The following is a 22,051-nucleotide window of genomic DNA, read 5'->3' on the forward strand; positions in this document are numbered from 1 at the left end:
TGGAGCGGTGATGCATTTCAAAGTTGCAGGATGGTAGCTCTGGATGATGAATCTCAGTGCTCTCAGTGCTCTGTGAGATGTTTGTAGCTTGGAATATTATTTTGCAACCTAACTCTGCTTTAAGCTTCTCCCAAAATGTATCCCTGACCTGTCTGCTGTGTTCCTTGGTCTTCATGGTGCTGTTTGTTCTCAAATGTTCTCTAACAAACATCTGAAGCCTTCACAGAACAGCTGGATTAACACTGAGATTACGTTAAACAGAGGTGAACTAAGTAGTAATTAGAGGACTTCTGAAGGTAGTTGGCTGTGCTGGATTTTATGGGAGGGTTTAAAGGTAAAAGGGTAAGAATGCAAATGTATGTCCATAGTTTTGAGGTTTGTATTTGTAAAACATTTTGAAAACCATGTATTGTTTTTCTTCTGTTAAATCATTTATACACTACTTTTTGTACATACATGTACGTTGAAGGATATAATTAAAGTGACAAAGAGTTCAAGTTTACGCAACGCTTTAAGTAAAAAAGCAATTTATAAACTTTGGTCCCCTACAAGCTCAGGCTTATACATAAACAATCCTTTTATGATCTTAAAACAGAAAACTTGTCATCTGGGTTGAATGAATGTTTCTTCTGCATGTCTTGGATGATACATTTTATTTCTTTTACTGGCCACTTTAATCAGTTGAAACAACAGGACGTTTCTTCCACCCAACGACATTTTATCGTTATTGTTTCGCCTTTGACTCGAGAGTCACCCAGAGGTTACAGCAGCCATGTTTTCCACAAGCCTTTGATGAACTGAGGAGCTTAACATAGATCTTTGAGAGTGACAACATAAAATTGAATGATAATTGCATCATGCGCTCTAATGGCAGCTATTACAACAATAGCGTTGGTGACCTGGAGGTATGGGATGGGAGGGAGGAAAGGCCCTCTGCGCTGACCTCCGCTCAGGAAAGGCCAATCTCAAGCAACAGTCGGGGCGTCAGAGGGCTCGCCACCTCGTCTGCCACTCTGAAGCTTCAATTCAAAGCCTGACACAACAGCTAAGCATCGCTGTGACCCTGTGGGTGTGACACTCAACCTTTGCCTTAACCTCCTGACCGCCGGTCACAGCTGCAGCGGGAAGGTCAGGGTGCAGGGTCGACCAAGGGGGGGACTGATGGGTGAGAGATGAGGTGGGAGAAGATGGAGGGGCAGGAAATTGAGAAGAAATATTGGAAAATGGACAACTGAGTGAGAGGGAAAGAGGTGATGATCGATGGGATGAGGTGAAGGTGAGGAAGATGTCCTCAGAAAAGGTTGCTTCACTTGCAAAGAATTAGACAAATTCAGTCACATTGGTTGCATCTAAAGATAAGCACAAGCTTTTTAGCTTTTATATTTTATATATTTATTATTTTTTTACTGCAAATCTTCCATTTGGCCTTAAAACTTTGACATTTCCATTTGTCTGCAGAATTCAGTCTTTTCTCTGTTAAATATTTGAAGACCACAGATTTAACTTTTCTTTTTTTAAACTAATTTATAATTTATTATGGAGCACCTGATTTGTTTTGTACGCTAGTAAATGTTTCTTGGCTTACATATAATTTGCAATGGGAAAAAGTTTTTCTCTTTTCTGCAGTTTAGTTGCGTTGACCTTTTAACTGAACTGTCAAGCGTAAAAGGCAAAGAACGTGAGACCACGGAGGTGCAAAGAAGACAAATGGGCTTGTCGTAACATTTCGTGTGAAGATCAGCCAATGTGCCGGGCCCCACCCTTTCCTTTTCTGAGCTTTGTTACTGTCAGCACGGCTCGGTTGGCCCAGCGGTGGCGTTGGAGGGATGGTTTTTATGGGAAAACGAACATGTCCGCTGTCACTCAGCTCAGATCATCTGCTGGTTCAGTCTTTAATTAAACTGTGCAACTTCGTGAAATCATAACAGTTTTACTCAAAAGGAGGATGAGTGTATATGTTTGAACTTTGCTATTTCACAAAGATTTTAAACAGAGAGCTCTCTTTGTTATGCTGCTTTTTTTTTCTACATTTACTGATCAAAATACAAAGTAGGCTTAAAGCAGACTGTTACAGTACCTCCCTACCTGTTGGAAAGTATTTTTTAAAACATAAATTCACCTTTTATTGCAGTAGCATAATTAAAGACAGAAATATTTATTAAAATATATTTCTTAATTTGACTATATTTATTCAGTGGAAACTTTAAAGAAACAATAATTTTCTTTTAAATAAATAAATAAAATCAGCAAAACTAGGATTTTCTTTCAAGTATACATTACGTTTTATGTTAATTCAGTTGCCTAAGGCTCTCTCCTAGTGTATAAATATTACGTGAAAGAGAAGGTCATTTTTCTAAGGCACTCTAGAAAGTAGGACGGTCAAGAGAACATGGAATTAAAGTAGGGTGGATGTGTGTTATTCTTCAGGCCAGGTAATGGCTACATGAAGCTAGCTGTCTGCCTAAATTCACCAATATCTGCAGGCAGAGGGATAAATAAACAGTTTAAAACAACTGGAACTGGAACAAAGATGGATAGATTAGGACCAGTGTTTAATTTGCATCTACAAAGGGTGGAAAGAGTGGTTATAAAAATATCAAAAAATCACTATTAAAGAACCTGGTTACAGCAGTCACCACCATCATCCACTGAAAGCCTGTGGAGTGCATTAAGGAGTATAAATTCTTGGGGACCATTTTTGATCATCTACTGCAATTCTCCTCTAACACAGTCTCATGGTGTGTGGAGGATTTTGTAGGACCAACATGTGAACAGGAGAGTGGGAGCCAGAAGGTGAGTTGAATATTCAATAAAAACTGAACTGAGAACTTACTGTATGGAACAGAGGCAGGTAGGCAGACATGGAACAGGAAAAACAACAGCGACACGGAGCAGGTAACTAACTGTACGAACCAGTGGGATAACAGAAAACCAGGAAGTCTAAATACTGAGGAAGGGAGGAGAATGGACCAATCAACCAAGGGAGGTAATCAGTCCCAGCCTCCACCTGTCAGTGGATCAACAGCTTCCTGACAGACCGACAGCAGCAGGTAAGACTGGGGAGCATCTTCTCCCGAACCAGATCAATAAGTACTGGTGCCCCCAGGGCTGTGTTCTGTCCCCACTCCTCTTCTCCCTGTACACTAATGACTGCACCTCATCGGACTCGTCCGTGAAACTCCTGAAGTTTGCAGACGACACCACTGTCATTGGACTGATCCAGGACGGTGATGAGTCTGCATACAGACAGCAGGTGGATCGGCTGATACACTGGTGCAGTCAGATCTAACTTGAACTGAACCCACTCAAGACTGTGGAAATAGTGGTGGACTTTCAGAGAACACCACCCATATACACCCCCCTCACCATCCTCAACAACACCGTGGACCACTTCAGGTTCTTAGGAACCACCATCTCTGAGGACCTGAGATGGTCTTCGCACATAGACACTGTTCGAAAGAAGGCCCAGCAGAGACTGTACTTCCTGAGGCAACTCAAGAAGTTCAACCTTCCACAGGAGCTGTTGGTCATCTTCTACACTGCCATCATTCAGTCTGTCCTGTCTTCATCCATCTCAGTGTGGTTTGGCTCATCCACAAAACAGGACAGGTCCAGACTGCAACGAATAATCAGGACTGCAGAGAGAATAATCACGGCTGACCTTCCCTCCATCCAGGACTTATACAGGTCTAGGGTCAGGAAAAGAGCTGCTAAAATCTCTGCAGACCCCACACAACCTGCACATAAACTGTTTATAGCTTTACCTTCAGGCCGCCGCTACAGAGCACTGTTTACTAAAACCAGCCGCCACACAGACAGTTTCTTCCCCCAGGCTGTTTCTCTGCTGAACATTTAATACCAAACAACAGCATACAGATGTTACAAATGCACCTTTTTATTTATATATGTGTATATTTGTATATTGTATATATGTATATTCTTTAATGCAAAAAACAAAAACCAGAGGGGAAAGTGTACAGGAGTCAAATTCCTTGTTTGTATGTACGAACTTGGCAATAAAGCTGATTCTGATTCTGATCAGAGGGATTTAAGAACAGCTGGTGGAACAGGGAGATAGAAGGTAACTGAGGGAGAATGACTAATCAACACATATGAGCAGGGAGGTAACAGAAAACATCTAAGTGAACCGAAATGAGACTACCAAAATTAACATGAACATGGGAAAACAGATCTATAAGAAAACACAAACTAAAACATTTAACCGGGGAACGAACAAACAACAGAATAAATCTAATAAACCTGGATAAACTGAAATAAAGCAAGTGCAGAATCTGGCAGAGCAGAGAAAGTAAATATAACACAAACTCAAAACCCCAAAACACAAGCAGATCATGACACACAGAGCCTATTCTAAAGAAGTATCAGCAATGGCAACACCTCCTTAGAAAGCTAAGGACAGACAGACGATGCATTCAACCTGGGACTACATTTCATGCCAGGATCTTGTTTGAAGACTTCAGCTTGGTCTTCAACACTTTCAACCCAGACATCCTCCACCAAAAGCTCACCAGCCAAAGTGCCAGCCTCCACCTGTCAGTCGATCACTGATTTTCCTGACTGACCTGCGGCAGCGGGTGAGGTTAAGGAGTATCTTCTCCCGTACAAGAACCCTCAGCACCAGGGCCCTCTCCCCACTCCTCTTCGCTTTGTACACAAATGCACCTCAGTGGAGCAGTCCGTGAAACTCCTGTAGTTCACAAATGACACCACTGTCATGGATCTAATCCAGGACAATGACAAGTCTACAAACAAATAGGAGGTGGATTGACTGGTCCACTGGTGAGGTCTGAACCATCTGGAGCTTAACCCCCTCAAGACTTTGGAGATGATGGTAATCTTCCCAAAAATAGACCCCATACTCCCTCCCCTCACTATACTCAACAACACTGTTCCTAGGAACCACCCTTTCTTGGGACCTGAACTGGTCCTCACATATAGACACTGTTTGGAAGAAGTCCCAGCAGAGACTGTACTTCCTGTGGCAACTCAAGAAGTCCAACCTTCCACAAGAGCTGCTGATCATCTTCTACACTGCTATCACAATTTTGTGCACATCCATATCTGTGTGTTTGGCTCATCCACAAAAAAGGACAGGTCCAAACTCCAACAAACAATTAGGTCTGCAGAGAAGATCATCGGGGCTGACCTTCCCTCCATCCAGGACTTGTACAGGTCTTGGATCAGGAAAAAGGCAGCTAACGTCTCTGCAGATGCCACACATGCCAGACACAAACTGTTTTACCTTCAGGGCGGCGCCAAAGAGTACTATTTACCAAAAACAGGTGCAAAGAGACAGTTTCTTCCCCCAGGCTGTTTCTCTGATGATCACAATGAACACATCACAGCCTGAGTAGTCAGCTACTCTGTGAAACTAAATAAGCATATTTGCACTACCACAAACTTCCTTTCTTCTTTTCTCTGTCTTTTTATATATATTTAAAAATTGAATGTACATACATATTTAAGTACATACTGTTTCTTTGATCCTTTATTTTATTTCCTCTAAAGTTTATATATTTATACATAATTTCTGTATGCTGTGAGTGCTTGAAACCAAAGTTAAATTCCTTGTTTATGCACAGAAAACTTTGCCAGTAAAGCTGATTCTGATGCCATCCAAAAACCAAACATGTTGAGTTCCTAAACTCTGCTGGTTTCTCTCCCACAGGGCTTAGTGATATCATGAACAATTTGAAATATGAGAAGATTTTAAATGAAAATCTGGTGGACTCTAAAAAGGGTTGTCATTGTGTCGTTTTAGCAGGATGGATAGAAAGTCAACAGAGAAATGATTCACCAGACACAAAATCAGCCATCTTCAGTGGCCCTCACAGTCCTCACACCTAAATCCTGCAGAAAACCTGTGGTGTGAGCTTATGAGAAGAGTTGTTCAAAGAATCCACAGGATTGAGTTTGGCACCTCTGATTTATAAAGAATAATTATTTGCAATAATTAGTCATTTATTTTAAGGCTAGCCATAGTATTGCAAATATTTATAGGGATACTGCAAGTATTTACATATGCAAAATATAAGAACAATGTTTTTGTAAAAGCATGATTTATACATCAGATTTGCACAACCAGCTGATGTGAAGAGCTTCTTCACTATGACTGATTCTTTAACTGAGCTATCTTTGACTTATAAAACAGTCTCTTCCCTCCTCAACTCCAATCCTTCCCCTGTAGCTTTGGCTGCTTCACTCTGGCTGTGTTGACTCTCCATCATGGCTGCAACCTTCTGCTCCAGCCTCCACACCTGTTCCTGATACTTTCTGCGAATCTGCCTGTAGGAACTCAAGGCTTTACTAAAAAGAAAATAACCATTGGCATCTTGATTAGTTTGCTTAAAGTGGTGGTTACAGCCATCAGAGTAGTGTTTGTGCTGTCGATGTTTACCTGTGCGCCTGTGTGAGGCGAGCAATCTGCTCAGCGTTATCCTTCCTGTGGAGGGAGCTGTCTGAGAGAGCTGTGCTCAGGGAGTCGTGGACCATGGCCAGCCTCCTCTTCAGGACTTGTTCCCTGGCAAATAAAGAAAGCAAGTGAAGGTAACTCAATTAACAAAAGATGTTTACAGACAAGAATAACACAAACACTATTTAAAGAATTATTATCCTGACTAGGATTGTCATTTTAAATAAAGTATTTATCCCTCGAGGTCAGAAGACAGAGAGGAAGGTCTCTGAAGCAACACACAGAGAAAAATAACTCGGTTCTTTATGTTAAAGTCTGTTACCAAGCAACAGAACAAAACCAACCATCATTGCATGTCGCCTATTCTGGGACTTTCAACATCACTCTAACAATACTCTCCTCAAACTCCACAGACAGTGCTATGCAAAAGTATTGAGCTATTTTCACAATTTGTCATAAAATTCAATGAATTTTATTGGGATTTTTGTGATAGACCAAACCAAATAGTGCAGAATTGTCTGGTGGAAGAAAATGAATATATAGCTTCAACATTTATTTACAAATAGAAATCTGAAAAGTGTGGTGTGAAATAGCATTCAACCACCTTTACTCTGATATCCCTAAATAAAATGCAGTGTAACCAGTTGTCTTCAGGCATCACCAAGTTATAAAGTTCACTGGTATAACTCAGTTTATATCTGGTGAAGGCCTCAGAGATTTGTTAGTGAACAAGCAGCAACATTAAGTCCAGGAACAAAGCAGAGATAGGGCGAGGAGCTCGGAAATTCGGGAGGTACTCCCTCTCCAGCGTTGGAGAGGGAGGTCTGGGCATCTCTAAGTCTGCTGCCCCCGCAACCCGGTCCCGGATAAAGCGGGAGACAACGACGATGATAGATGCAGTTTAATGCAGTCAATCCAATCTGACTGAGTTTGAGATTTTTGCAAAAAACAAGGGGCAACAGTTTCAGTCTCTAGATGTGCAAATAATTAACTACTTTGTTTTTGTCTGCACAATGGTCATCACATGACAAAGTGAGAAAAGCTTCAAGGGTTATTAGCACTTTGGTTCTGTATAGCATGTAATAATTATTTACTTGGCTTTTAAATTCCCAAGATTTCATGCTGAAAGGATTTTCCAAATTAGAAGTAATAATGTATTTCGAATCTATTCTACTTTTTTCTATTCATTTCTATTCTATTCTATTCTATTCTATTCATACAACAGAAAAAAATCACAGCATGAAGAGTACATTTAAACACTGGTCAGAAGCATATGTTCTCACCTCTGTAGGACCACCTGCAGCTCTTTCAGAATGGGCCGGGTCAGAGAACTTGTGATTTCGCCATCGCAAACAGCCTTAGCAGCATTCTCACCAAACCTCTGAAACATAAAAAAAAACTAGGTTCAATAAAGCTTTTTGAGGATTTGTTTTGAAAAACCTATAAGATTATGGAGAACCCTGAGCATCCTCTTCATCAGACTGTTGTACAACAACAGTGTCTTCAGTCAGAGGCTTTTTCAGATCTGCTATAAGACAGACCAGTGCAGGAGATCCTTCATGCCCACAGATATCAGCATCTAAAACAGCTCTTTGAAGAAACCTGCATAATATGAGCTACAACAAAATTTATTTCCCTTTGAAAGTATTTTGAACTGAATTGAATTTGTACTGCTTCTAAATGAATGCATTAAGAGATGTCACATATGATAAATCTGAAAATTTGTTTTTTAGCAAATGCAGTTAAGCAAATTTCATTTGCTTAACTGCATTTGCTAAACAGCTAAATCTACCAGGGGAATAATAAGAATTCAGACATTTTTTGATGAAAAGGTGATCTTACAAGCAAAAATTTGGTTGGGTGAAATTAATCTATTCAGTCATCCATTCATGCAATTTCATCCATCATTTATACATCTTTCCTTAATTATTGTAGAGTTAAGGTATGGCTGGCCTCCATCTCAAGCAAGCAAAGGGCAAGAAAGGGGGGGGCTCCAACCATTACAAGACAGGCAACCATACATCTAAAGCCAATTTAAACAACCATTGTTGGGAGTTTTTTCAATCGTAGGAGGTACCTGCAGTATCTGGAGAGAACCTATGCATGCACAGAGGAGACCACGCAAACTGCTTCCAAAAATGCCCCAGCTGAGATTCAGAAATGTTTTATATGAGACAACAGGACCATCTTGCAGACTGGTGACATTCTGATCACATACCGCATCCTCTGAAACGGAATCCAAATGGGCCATGTTAAAGGCATCCAGTACAGATGCAGCTTGCAGGAACTGTGGCTTGAAGGTTATCGGTTCCTGAAACAGCTGATACAGAGGTTCTGGAGACTCTTAAAATGACTGAATCAGGGGTAATGAATGGCCAGAAGGACTGTGGCAGCAGAAAGACACATTTGGGATAGGCAAGAATGGTGAGAGACTCTGGAGATGGACCTTTAGTTGGCCTAAAGGAAGTTCAGGAAAACTGTCCAGCGATTTAGAGAGGAAAAATCTGGACCATTCCTGACTAAGTTTGGTTTAAGAGGGGATCTTTGGACCTGGACTTAGGATATTGTCAGGCAGTTGAAGGATCAATTTGTGAATCTCCTAAATTCTATCTCTATTTTCTCAGCAGAAGAGGCAGAAACAAAGGATTTTGGGGAAAGTGAGTCCATCAGAGCTCGCTGTGCTAGTTTAAGGAAAGGGGGAACGAATAATGTGTTCCAACAAGGTGGGGAGCTCCATTTTCCCCGGTGGAGCTCAGATTGGAGCAGCTCTTTAGCATCGAAAGGAGTCACTTGAGGTGGTATTAGCATCTGATCAGGATGCCTCCTAGGCAACTCCGTTGGGAGGTTATCCTGATATGCCTCACTGGTAGGAGACCTTGGGATGGACTCAGATTACACTGGAGGGATTATGCATCCCTTCTAGCCTGGCAAATCCCTGGGGTCCCTCAGAATTATCTGGAGAGTGATGAGAGAAGGGGGATGCTTGGGTTTTCCTCCTGACTCATTGCATCCAACAAGGGATGGTTGGGTATATTCCAATACTCTTTAAAAACTGCAATTAAGTATATCAAAAATAAAATTTTCTGACTGCCTTCTACTGCAATTCAATAACAACGTAAAGGCAACCAGACTGCCTGTAAACTAATTTAATTTAATTTTGTTCCAGTTTTTTATATGGTCTACCAATTCACAAGTTTATCTTAAACCAAGTTATCGGAATCATATTCACTAGACATCCAAAAGTAGGACTCAGGGCATGCGTACGTCCTGAATTTTAGTCACTCGTGCAGTTTTTTCTGTCGTTTGGAAGACAGAGTTGAGAGGTGTGGTGTGACTTCCTGCTGCAGGGACATGACGGCCGAGCAGAAGACCTTGAGGAACTAAAATATCTGACTCGGCCTGCAGGGATTCTGCTTTGGTAGATGTGATTTCCCAGGTGGGACAGCCAGATTTGAATTAGGAATCTCCCATGAGCCTGGCCCTCTGCTCCCTCTTGGTCCTTTCACCTTGACTTTATATTATTTGCTCATATTTGAAGAAAAGAAGTCAACTTCCCTGCTCCGGGAGTGTTTGATACCTGTTCAGTCTTCCGATCTTCTGCCTCCTCTCTGAGATTTTCTGGGATGAATGCTCTAGCTCCTTCCTGGGACTTCTGTCCCATTACACTCCATTCGAGACATCGCAGCTCTTTCTCCTTTAGGCGGATTAAAGCTCGAAGATCTGACATCTCCTCCTGAACAAAGACAGTCAATCATCAATGATAAACAAGGAAATAAACAAGGAATGGTATAGTTTGCACTAAATGACACAACTAAAAACTATAGTAAAAACTGCTGGCTGCTGAAAACTGATAGTATCTACACTAAAATAAAATGATCGGAAATAACTACTCCAGATCTGGTACTAATCAGGTTGTAGACCTAATTTTTCTTTTTTCTCCCTTTTGCTGTCTTGGTAAGATGCATGACTTAAAGCTCAATTTAATTTGTCTTAGAAACTGGAGTTCACATCTGGATTTTGAGGACGTTTTTTGTTGCAGTTTGGAAAATTTTATTATATTATAATAAACTCCAGTGGGTTTTGAATCTTATAGCTGAGGTTGTACTGTATTATGCAGTTTTGTTTGTTTCTACAGCTGATGAAAAAAAACCCTGACTTTTGTAAAAAAAAAAAAAGAAAAAGAAGAAGAAAGAGGTCTTTTTTGTTTTGGATCTGCAAATCAAAAAGTCAAGTAGCTTCTACCCTGACTGAGATCAGTTCGTAAAACAGCGAAGCTTTCTCCCTCTTGCTCTCATGAGGCCTGGTGTTATCCTTCATCATGTGGCCCCATCTGGTACCAGCTTGTTGACCAGTTTCTGAGCTCAGGTTGACCTCTGCTCCTGGACCTGGTTTTGGTAGACAAATGGCTGCCCGTTCCTTCTTCAGTTGCTCAATTTGCTGTCGGAGAGTTGCTTCCCGATCTGCCATTTCTGGAGTTCTGTGGCATCAACAGACATGAACTTGTTAATGTATTCATCCCTCCATATTTCTATATGCTAACAAACGTCACCTCTGCCTCATATGACTTTGTGTCTCTTCTGTGATCCCAGCTGTAGAGAAGGAAGTGGATAACTCCTCAGTTACCAACTCCGGGTTCTGAGCTGATGGATCGTCCATCTGTATGTCACACATTGGCTCTGGTTGGAGGAAAATGCATGATTCAGACTCTGTTTAATATGTGGACATTGTTTAAACCTGTTCTTTGTAAAACACTTGGTGATCACCTGCTGAGTGTGTCTGCAGAGGGAAGCTTTGCTGCATCTTGGCTTCATAAAGCAACATCAGCTCGCCGTAGGCCTCCTCACACTCCTGACTGTCAGTCAAAGAAGGCAGAACACAACCTCTTTTGATGAGAAGGACCTGCTTAATAATTTCAGACTGACGCTCAGCTCAGTTTGACTCATTTTAACAAGTCTTTAACACTGAATATTTGGGCAGACAAGTTTATATGTTAATGTGTGGCTTATAAATACCAGTATCTCAGAGCCATCTGCAGGGCGGAGCAGTCAGACTCCAGTCTGTTCAGTTTCATACTGGTATGCTCCGAATCTGCTTTCCTTCGCTCCAGAGCCACAGTCAGACGTTCGTTTCTGGCCTTTAGCCTCTCAATGCATCTGTGATAACAGGAAGAAGGATGGGTGGAGGTAATGTTTTTAAATAGGGAGGCACTACAGTATCTGTTGGCATTAACATTGTTATCAGCCAATGTTAGTCATGTTTTAACATACTGGTATCGTTCCCATAAGTAAAACTGGGCTGATATTAATAACCACTGTTCTCACAGTGTCGAAAGGGTAGGGAAATATATCTAATATATATAATATTGGTAAAAATCAGATATTGGTCATAACAGCAATAGTAATATCGGATATCTGTATCTGCCCAGAATTTCATATTGGTGCATCTCTACTTTTAATCATGCAAACAATATAAACCCAAAAGAGGAAAAGGCTACTTTAATGAACATGTTGAGTCTATACTTCAGCAACATTTCAAGGGTAAAGATTAATATTTGTAGACTGATGTGTGGTTAAGGATCTTTGGCTTAGAATAGATACTTTATTGTGCCAATAGGAACATTTTGCTCTGTGAGTGAACAAATGATACTGGCCATTTACAACGACTTAAAAAAACCCAGAGAAAACAAAAAAATTAACACGTAAAACACACAGCCTGCATCAAAACACACTTAATAGCAAAAAATGTAAAGAATCAACACCAACATCCTCACTGGAACTGGAACATTAATTTGGGAACATTCCTTTAATGGTGGAACAGAATGTAACAGTTTTTAACATAATAACCAGAGAAAAAATTATTTGCATCTCTAACAACGCCTGTACAATAAGTCTAACTGGAGCTTTTTTATTCATATTTTACCTTATGTGTAAGTTGATTATTGTGTCTAAAAGCGTTCAATTAGTTATCCATGACTTCCTCATGTGGGAAACCACATAAGTGTCACAACTGAATTTTTAGCTGTGAAACAAGTGCTCACATGTTCCTCCATAATATCATTTTCACATGTGAAACCAGTGGGAAAACATTTCACATGTGGAAGGTATTTCTACAGGTGTTTAACATGTGGGAATTAAACCATGTAATAACATGTTGAGTTGATTAGTGTGGAAGATTTTCCAACATTGTTCGCATGTTAATACAGTTTAATTTCTATGTGTGAAACACATATTCACATGTTTCTACGAGACCAACCAAGTTGTCTTCCAGTGCCTGTTTACAGCCACACTTCAGCGATGTGCTCTGGTTAGTTATTGGTTAATCCTGAGCTTGGGCTCACCTGTTCAGTCGCTCTGTCTCTGACTCCTGGCTGAATGGGCAGGGACACGGGCTGCTCGAAGTGACGGAGCCCAGTGGAGACTCGTCCCCAGCCAAAGACAGAGGTGTTGTAGCTCGGGATGTACTTCTGTGGAGTAAAGGTGAGCCAGGGTAGGAAGGAGGTGGTCGGTCTGGACTAAGAGCCCCTGAAGGAGGCCGGTATGAAGGAGAATATCTGTCAGACCTCCAGGCCTTGTGAAGACCAACCAGCTGGAGCACAAAAAATAAAACACCTGCATTTATACTGTTTTTGGTCTATTATAGTTTGAGTTGAACTACTAAACATTGCAGAGTTAGAACAATTAAACAAGCCCTATTAAATTCAAACACATTTTTCCCACCTTGTTTTTCTCCTCTTCCAGAGAGTAAGCATTGCTTTGAGCTCTGTGCAGCTCTTCGTTGTGACTCTGCACATTGTTCCTAGGGACACACTCATGTTTTCCCAGATCCAGTAAGTCCTCCAGGTTCTGGTCCTTTGGTATTCCCAAAGAACATGAAATCCCAAAGTCTCTCTCCATTTCCTCCAGCATCTGCAACCAGTGGAACATATTTATAAAATTCACTGCTTTACAGTTTATACATTTCTCTTGTAATAAATCAAGTAAAGCGTCCTCTAAATGGTGTTTGCTGAAATTTACAGCCGTAATAAATATTTTAACATACATATCAGGCATGAGCTGTTTGCCCGCAGTTTATCACCTGGGTGGCTTTAGTCCAGTTCTCCTGAGCAGCTCTCAGGTGCTCTGTGTCTTTGTTTAGATCAGAGGCTGTGATTGGAGCAGCCCAGATCCTCCTGAAGTTGATGGAGTCCTCCACTGATGATAAAACCTTCTGCAGTTGTGTCCAGACAACGACACCGCCCCCTAGTGGGTGAAATATAAAGGTTCAGAGCAGCTTATGAATCTTTGGCTCTACCACAGCAGCTTTTAATAACTTTTATCAGAAATGACACAGGGATGTTGTTATATATAAATGCAACAGGAAAGACAAATGTAATAAATTTTTATAGAATATCTACCAGAACTGTTTTATTATGACACAAAAAGAACATGGAATATGTTCATTTCTGGCCTCATACCATGTGCTTTGGTTTTGAAAGTGCACAACTTATTTTCTTTACATCAGTAGTTTTGCATTGTTCTGCCTACCTGGGCTTCATCACCTTCATTTGTGATAATTATGAAGTGTAAGGAACAGTATATATGGTTTTTTAAGTGTTTTACAAGAGACATCTGAAAAATGTGGATTATAGTAGTGTTCAGCCCTCATGTACAAATACTCTCTCTCTTATAACCAGTGCAGACGTTTTGGGGTGTGTCTCTAGCCGCTTTGCGCATCTAAAGAGTGATTTTTTTCCTCCATTCTTCTCTGCAAACCATCTCAGTCAGATTGGATGATGAGCGTCTGTAAACAACACTTTTCAATTCTTGCTACAGATACTCCATTGGATTTAGGTCTGGACTTTGACTGGGCCATTCTGACACATGAATAGCTCCTCCAGGTACTCCAGCCTCCCGTAGTCCAACAACATGACTGTTAGGTTAATTGTTCTCTATAAGTTTCCTCTGGGTATGAGTGGATGTGTGTTACCCTGCCCTGGTGACCTGTTCATGGATGTTCCCTTTTCTTTTCACTTCACAATGATGCACTATGTCATGTTGGTCAATCACAGAGTAGAGCACAAAATGATAAAAGTGTGAATATTTTTCAAAATGTTTTTTTTTTTGTTATGTTTCCAAGGTTTATTCAGGACTGAGATCAAAATGGCTCTTTGGATGATGAAAGTTGCCGAACCCTGGCCTAGGAGCACAACTTCCAGATACAGTATGTTGGCATAAATACAGACAAAAGTGTTTCCTGTGTTTAAAAAATGTAAATTGTTTATTTTGTAACTACCTTCAAACTGAGTCAACAGCAATCAGTCAAAATGGACTGCCATACGAGAAATTGTTGCATTGCTTGCATTACCTAAAATTCTTATATTTTTTGTTGTTCGTCATTTGGATTTTCGTGTATTTTAGTCAACAAGGATAGAGAGCTGGATTTATTTGTTCCTAATACCGTATGAACACTGTTACTCATGCCCACCTTGGTCAGTCACTGGATGTTTAGATGTGACGGCAGAAGCAGAGCTGCTGTCTGGGCTGCTTCTGAGCAGCCGGTGAGACAGAAGGTCTGGAGGAACCAGAGGTCTGGATGGACGTGGTGGTCTCATGTCTCCTGGTTCACTGAAAGAGTAAACCCTTCAGACAAGTCATAGACTAAATCGTACATTATCTCTGAATGCATCTCTTCAATGTGAGCTTTTTCCATTTATCCTATATTCATGAACTTTACTCACCTCGGAGCCTTTAGCGACCCCATCTTCTTGTTCAGTTCAGCGATGATGCTTAGCAGGCTACTGACTTCTGCTTCACACTGAGCCACCTCTGCTGGTGTGGGCTCATGGCCAATCAGAGGCTCAGAGGCTTCAGGGTCAAAGGTTACAAAATCACCATGGTTCAGCGCATCCTTGTCAAACAGGGAGGCGGTATCAAGGCTGTTACATCTGCTTCTTCTGGAATCCTACAGAATCCCAGATAGAAAAGGCCTTAAACACTCCCATGTTTTTGTAGCGTTTCTTCTTTATATAATGATTTTTGTCCCCCCATGATTTTACTTTTTAGCCAATAGTGCTAAATCTAAAAGGTTTTTGTATGTTTTTGTTTTGAGTTAACGGTCTGAAGCCGACATCAAACTGTTTAGCTATTGTTCGAGGCGGAAAAGAAGGAAACCAAAAACATCCTGAGATCTAACTTCCTGCCCAGCAAATATTTGTAGATCCCCCCATCTATTGTTTTACCAAAGATTTTTGAATAAATCCCAATAAAATACTACTTCATATTTTAACAGAATGCATTTTATTTTGCTTGTAAAGTCCAAATAAAAATCTTCTTGGATTATAGCAATATTTAACACATGCATATTTCAGTGGCTTGAACTCCAACATATTTTTCTACAGACCAGAGAGGACAACATGCTTCAAATTCCTGAAACGTGACTTTCAAGCTTTCCTGATCAATGTCCGAGGCTATCACAATATTGTAAATTTTTTTGTTTACCAGATTAGTGGTGACATGGTACTGTAGCTGATTTTGAAAAGATGCTGAGGAAAATATTTACCAATTCCTCGGTTCTACAGCAATTATCTTTCAGACATCCTGCCACAAGTTTAAAGAAAACCCAGTAACCTTATAGACTGGTCTTAACTTTGTAATTAATTTAAAGCAATTCTGAGGACATTTACCAAGCATTTATTAAAGTGAAATTAAATGTCTTTACTGCAAGTGCAGTGCATCGGATTGCATTTAAAACCAAACAACCAATTCAGCATAACTTACCTCCATGATTCTTGTTCTTTATAACAAACCTAAACTTTGGAAAAAATCTTGGAGATTTTCCTCTCAGTCCTGCTGTTTTGTGCAGTAATGGACCAGGGGTCAGTCCCTGAGTGAAGGCAGTAGATTGTTCTCCTGTTGCATGTCGGTCCAACACTGTTAACTGTGATGAATGAAGTCAGTGGTAAACACTCAGAGAGACATCCACACCCATTCCCCTTCACTTTGTGTCCTTTCCTGTTTTGTCCGCAGTTAGTTTCCATGCACGTTGCTACCAGCAGTGTCAACTCCTGTCTGGGTATTTAGAAATGTGTTTAATACCCATAAATGCATAAAACTAAATATTTAGATTGTTTCTTCAGAAAATATGTAATCCATTCAGTATGAAGTCTGTCTACAAGTGGTGGTTTACTGGTCCAGCCACAGAGTTTAAAGTTTAATGCAATTCAATTCAATTCAGTTTATTTATATAGTTTATTTATATAGCGCCAATTCACAACACATGTAGTCTCAAGGCACTTCACAAAAGTTAGGTACATACATTCCAATTGAACAGTGCAGTCAGATTCAGTTTTTTATTTAAATTGGATAAAACGTTTTTCTGTCTAAGGAAACCCAGCAGATTGCATTGACTCAGTGACTTACAGCATTCCTTCCTCCTGGATGAGCATGTAGAGACAGTGGACAGTGACTGGCGTTGACTTTGCAGCAATCCCTCATACTGAGCATGCATGTAGCGACAGTGGGGAGGAAAAACTCCCTTTTAACAGGAAGAAACCTCCAGCAGAACCAGGCTCAGTATGAGCGGCCATCTGCCACGACCGACTGGAGGTTTTAGAGTACAGAGCAGAAACACAAAGAGAACAAAGAAGCACTGATCCTGGAGTACTTTCTATGGGAAGGAAAAGTAAATGTTAATGGATGTAGCTCCTTTAGACGTTTCATCTAGAAAGAAAGAACAGATAAACTCTGAGCTAGTTTTCAAGGTTAGAGTCTGAAAGAGAGCACATAGAGTTAGTTACAGTTAAGCTCAGTCAGTCGCCATGTCTAGGAGAGAGAAAGGGTTAAACAACGAAAGACAGGGCCAAGTGGATCATCGGTAGAAGGTGAGCATTAAGTTGTTGCCAGCAGAAGCTTGGACGATGCCCCTCTTCAGAAAGGTGTCACAGGTAGACACAGAGCCAGGCCAGGTGTAGCTTCTAGGAAGAGAAAAGAGAGAGAACAAAGTTAAAAGCTGAAATAACAGCAAATAATGCAAAATTGGAGAGTAGTGTGAGAATGTAGCAAAGAGGGTGAAAGTGGTCATTATGTCCTCCAGCAGCCTATGGCTATAGCAGCATAACTACAGAGATAGTTTCAGTTTCAATTTATTTATTTATATAGCGCTTATTTACAACCATGTCGTCTCAAGGCACCCCACAAAAGGTTCGGAACAGCGCGGGGCCACCGGGGAGGAGGCCAGACCAAACCACCGAGTGCCACAGCCCGGCCACTCCAGAACAGGCCATGTGTAGGGGCACTAAGTAAAATAATAAACTGATAAAGTTTGTCCATCTTGAGCCCACTGATGGCCATTGTTATACTAAAAACCACAAGGATTGGGATACCTCTCTCTGTCAGACTGATTATAATCATTGGAAAAGAGAAAGGGTCATATAGATAGCAGAAATGGAGGGTGTGTTTGCACCTCAACCATAACTGAGCCAGTTTAGGCTAAACCTGACTCCCCCTTACTCCATCCAACAGGGAGGGAGGAAGGTGGAGGTAAAAAATAAGGAAGATAGCTCAGGATAACGTAAGCCACTCTAACTATAAGCTTTATCAAAAAGGAAAGTTTTAAGCCTAGCCTTAAAAGTATACAGGGTGTCTGCCTCACGGACTAAAACTGGGAGCTGGTTCCACAGGAGAGGAGCCTGATAACTAAAAGATCTGCCTCCCATTCTACTTCTAGAGACTCTAGGAACCACCAGTAAACCTGCAGTCTGAGAACAAAGTGCTCTGTTAGGAACATATGGAACAATCAGATCTCTGATGTATGATGGAGCTAGATCATTAAGGGCTTTATATGTGAGGAGGAGAGTTTTAAATTTTATTCTGGATTTAACAGGGAGCCAATGAAGGGAAGCTAAAATAGGAGAAATATGATCTCTCTTTTTAATTTTCATCAGAACTCTTGCTGCAGCATTTTGAATCAGCTGAAGGCTTTTAACTGCATTTTGTGGACATCCTGATAGTAAAGAATTACAATAGTCCAGCCTTGAAGTAACAAATGCATGGACTAGTTTTTCAGCGTCACTCCTAGATAGGATATTTCTAATTTTGGCAATGTTCCGGAGGTGAAAGAAGGAAATCCTAGAAACCTGTTTAATATGGGATTTAAATGACATGTCCTGGTCAAAAGTAACACCAAGGTTTTTTACTTTATTACCGGAGGTCAATTTAATGCCTTCCAGGTTAAGTGATTGACTAAGCAGTTTCTTTTTCAAAGACTCCGGTCCAAAGACGACAACTTCTGTCTTGTCTGAATTTAGAAGTAAAAAATCATCCAAGTTTTTATGTCTTCAAGACATGTTTGTTGTCTGTCCAACTGGTTGGGCTCATCAGGATTTATGGATAAGTAAAGCTGAGTATCTTCAGCGTAACAGTGAAAATGTATCCTATGCTGCCTGATAATTTGACCTATTGGAAGCATACACAGTACAGAGCAAAGGTTTGGACACACCTTCTCATTCAAAGAGTTGTCTTTATTTTCATGACTATGAATATTGTAGCTTCACACTGAAGGCATCAAAACTATAAATTAACACATGTGGAATTATATACTGAACAAAAAATTTTAAACAACTGAAAATATGTCTTATATTCTAGGTTCTTCAAAGTCGCCACCTTTTGCTTTGATTACTGCTCCGCACACTCTTGGCATTCTGTTGATGAGCTTCAAGAGGTAGTCACTTGAAATGGTTTTCACTTCACAGGTGTGCCCTGTCAGGGTTAATAAGTGGGATTTCATCCTTATAAATGGGGTTGGGAACATCAGTTGTGTTGTGCAGGAGGTGGATACAGTACACAGCTGATAGTCCTACTGAATAGACTGTTAGAATTTGTATTATGGCAAGAAAAAAGCAGCTAAGTAAAGAAAAACGAGTGGCCATCATTACTTTAAGAAATGAAAGTCAGTCAGTCCGAACAATTGGGAAAACTTTGAAAGTGTCCCCAAGTGCAGTTGCAAAAACCATCAAGCACTACAAAGAAACTGGCTCACATGAGGACCGCCCCAGGAAAGGAAGACCAAGAGTCACCTCTGCTGCGGACGATAAGTTCATCCGAGTCACCAGCCTCAGAAATCGCAGGTTAACAGCAGCTCAGATTAGAGAACAGGTCAATGCCACACAGAGTTCTAGCAGCAGACACATCTCTAGAACAACTGTTAAGAGGAGACTGTGTGAATCAGGCCTTCATGGTAAAATAGCTGCTAGGAAACCACTGCTGAGGACAGGCAACAAGCAGAAGAGACTTATTTGGGCTAAAGAACACAAGGAATGGACATTAGACCAGTGGAAATCTGTGCTTTGGTATGATGAGTCCAAGTTTGAGATCTTTGGTTCCAACCACCGTGTCTTTGTGCGGCGCAGAAGAGGTGAACGGATGGAGTCTACATGCCTGGTTCCCACCGTGAAGCATGGAGGAGGAGGTGTGATGGTGTGGGGGTGCTTTGCTGGTGACACTGTTGGGGATTTATTCAAAATTGAAGGCATACTGAACCAGCATGGCTACCACAGCATCTTGCAGCGGCATGCTATTCCATCCGGTTTGCGTTTGGGCTATTTGACCAAGAAGGAGAGTGATGACCTGGCCTCCACAGTCACCAGACCTGAACCCAATCGAGATGCTTTGGGCTGAGCTGGACCACACAGTGAAAGCAAAAGGGCCAACAAGTGCTAAGCATCTTTAGGAGCTCCTTCAAGACTGTTGGAAAACCATTTCAGGTGACTACCTCTTGAAGCTCATCAACAGAATGCCAAGAGTGTGCGGAGCAGTAATCAAAGCAAAAGGTGGCTACTTTGAAGTACCTAGAATATAAGATATATTTTCAGTTGTTTCACACTTTTTTGTTCAGTATATAATTCCACATGTGTTAATTCATAGTTTTGATGCCTTCACTGTAAAGCTACAATATTCATAGTCATGAAAATAAAGACAACTCTTTGAATGAGAAGGTGTGTCCAAACTTTTGGTCTGTACTGTATATAGTAAAGAGAATTGGCCCAAGTACTGAACCCTGTGGTACTCCACAATTAACCCTGGAGTTTAAAGAGGATTTATCATTTACATGAACAAACTGGAGTCTGTCAGACAAATAAGATTTAAACCAGCCTAGCATTGCTCCCCTGATCCCTACAGCATATTCCAGCCCGTCTAAGAGAATATTATGATCGAGTGTATCAAATGCAGTACTGAAATCTAACAGGACAAGTACAGACACAAGTCCATTATCTGAGGCCATAAGAATATCATTAGTGACTTTCAGCAGAGCTGTTTCAGTGCTATGATGAGCTCTGAAGCCTAACTGAAATTCTTCAAACAGGTCATTGCTGTGTAAATGTTCACACATTTGATTAGCAACTATTTTCTCAAGAATTTTAGATAAGAATGGAAGATTGGATATAGGTCTGTAATTTTTCAAGTCCTCTCGATCAAGCGAAGGTTTCTTAAGTCAAGGTTTAATTACAGCTACCTTAAAAGCCTGTGGTACATATCCATTTACTAAAGATAGATTAATCATATCTAAATGGGGCTGGTAATCAGAGGGAACACTTCCTTAAATAATTTGGTTGGGATTGGGTCTAACATACAAGTTGAAGGTTTAGATTAAGCTAATATTTCTGATAACTCAGGAAGCTCCACAGGATCAAAACAGTCCAAACACAAATCAGGTTCTGCAGTTATTTCCAATGTTGAGGATGCTGAGGATGAAGTAATCATCTTCGTGAGTATGTCAAAGATTTTATTTTTAATAGAATCAATTTTATCTAAGAAGAATCCCATAAAGTTATTACTGCTGAGAGCTAAGGGAATGGATGGCTCAACAGAGCTATGACTCTGTGTAAGTTTAGCAACTGTACTAAAGAGAAACCTTGGATTATTCTTGTTCTCCTCTATTAATGATAAGAAATAAGCTGTTCTGGTTTGGCGAAGTGTCTTTTTATACAACAGTAGGCTATTTTTCCAGATTAAGCAGGAATCCTCAAGGTGTGCAGAGCGCCATTTTCTCTCAAATTCAATTCAATTCAATTCAAAAATATTTTATTAACCCCAAAGGGAAATTAAATGTTGTAGCTCATTATGAGGGTTTCCTCAAAGAGCCGTTGTAGATGCTGATGACTGTGGGCAGGAAGGATCTCCTGTAGCGCTCCGTCTTACAGCACATCTGAAGAAGCCTCTGACTGAAGACACTCTGTTGTTGTAGGACAGTCTCATGAAGAGGATGCTCAGGGTTCTCCATAATGTTCTTCATTTTATGAAGAATCCGTCTTTCCACAATGATCTCCAGAGGTTCTAGAGGAGTCCCCAGAACAGAGCCAGCCATCTTTATCAGCTTGTTGAGCTTTTTTAAGTCCCTGGCTCTGATGCTGCTTCCCCAGCAGATGATGGCAGAAGAGATCACACTCTCCAGACTTATAGAATATATGCAGCATCTTGCTGCAAACACCAAAGGACACTAAGCTTCCTCAAGAAGTACAGTCTGCTCTGTCCCTTCTTGTAGATGGCTTCACAGTTGCCACTCCAGTCTGTTGTCCAGGTGAACACCGAGGTATTTATACTCCTCCACCACCTCCACTTCTTCTCCCATGATGGAAATAGTTTT

At 40.8% G+C, this 22,051-nt stretch overlaps 1 protein-coding gene across 2 annotated transcripts; it reads right to left on the reverse strand.

Annotated features, from left to right (window-relative positions):
- Window positions 1-5,928: 5,928 nt before the first annotated feature.
- On the reverse strand, window positions 5,929-16,352 carry ushbp1 (Usher syndrome 1C binding protein 1). Of its 2 annotated transcripts, none has more exons than XM_047373869.1 (14): window positions 16,189-16,352; window positions 15,150-15,373; window positions 14,897-15,036; window positions 13,508-13,671; window positions 13,150-13,338; window positions 12,771-13,018; window positions 11,446-11,586; window positions 11,197-11,285; window positions 10,983-11,109; window positions 10,676-10,910; window positions 10,011-10,166; window positions 7,717-7,814; window positions 6,419-6,541; window positions 5,929-6,327 (listed from the first exon to the last, which is right to left on the reverse strand). In XM_047373869.1, the coding sequence occupies exons 1-14, from the start codon at window positions 16,192-16,194 to the stop codon at window positions 6,162-6,164; spliced, it is 2,106 nt and encodes a 701-aa protein (XP_047229825.1). In that variant the 5' UTR covers window positions 16,195-16,352; the 3' UTR covers window positions 5,929-6,161. The 2 variants fall into 2 exon arrangements, with proteins under 2 accessions (XP_047229825.1, XP_047229824.1); XM_047373868.1 differs by having other exon boundaries at window positions 14,897-15,051.
- Window positions 16,353-22,051: the final 5,699 nt, after the last annotated feature.

This window comes from Girardinichthys multiradiatus, chromosome 9, assembly GCF_021462225.1.
Source record: "Girardinichthys multiradiatus isolate DD_20200921_A chromosome 9, DD_fGirMul_XY1, whole genome shotgun sequence".
Taxonomy (NCBI): Eukaryota; Metazoa; Chordata; class Actinopteri; order Cyprinodontiformes; family Goodeidae; genus Girardinichthys; species Girardinichthys multiradiatus.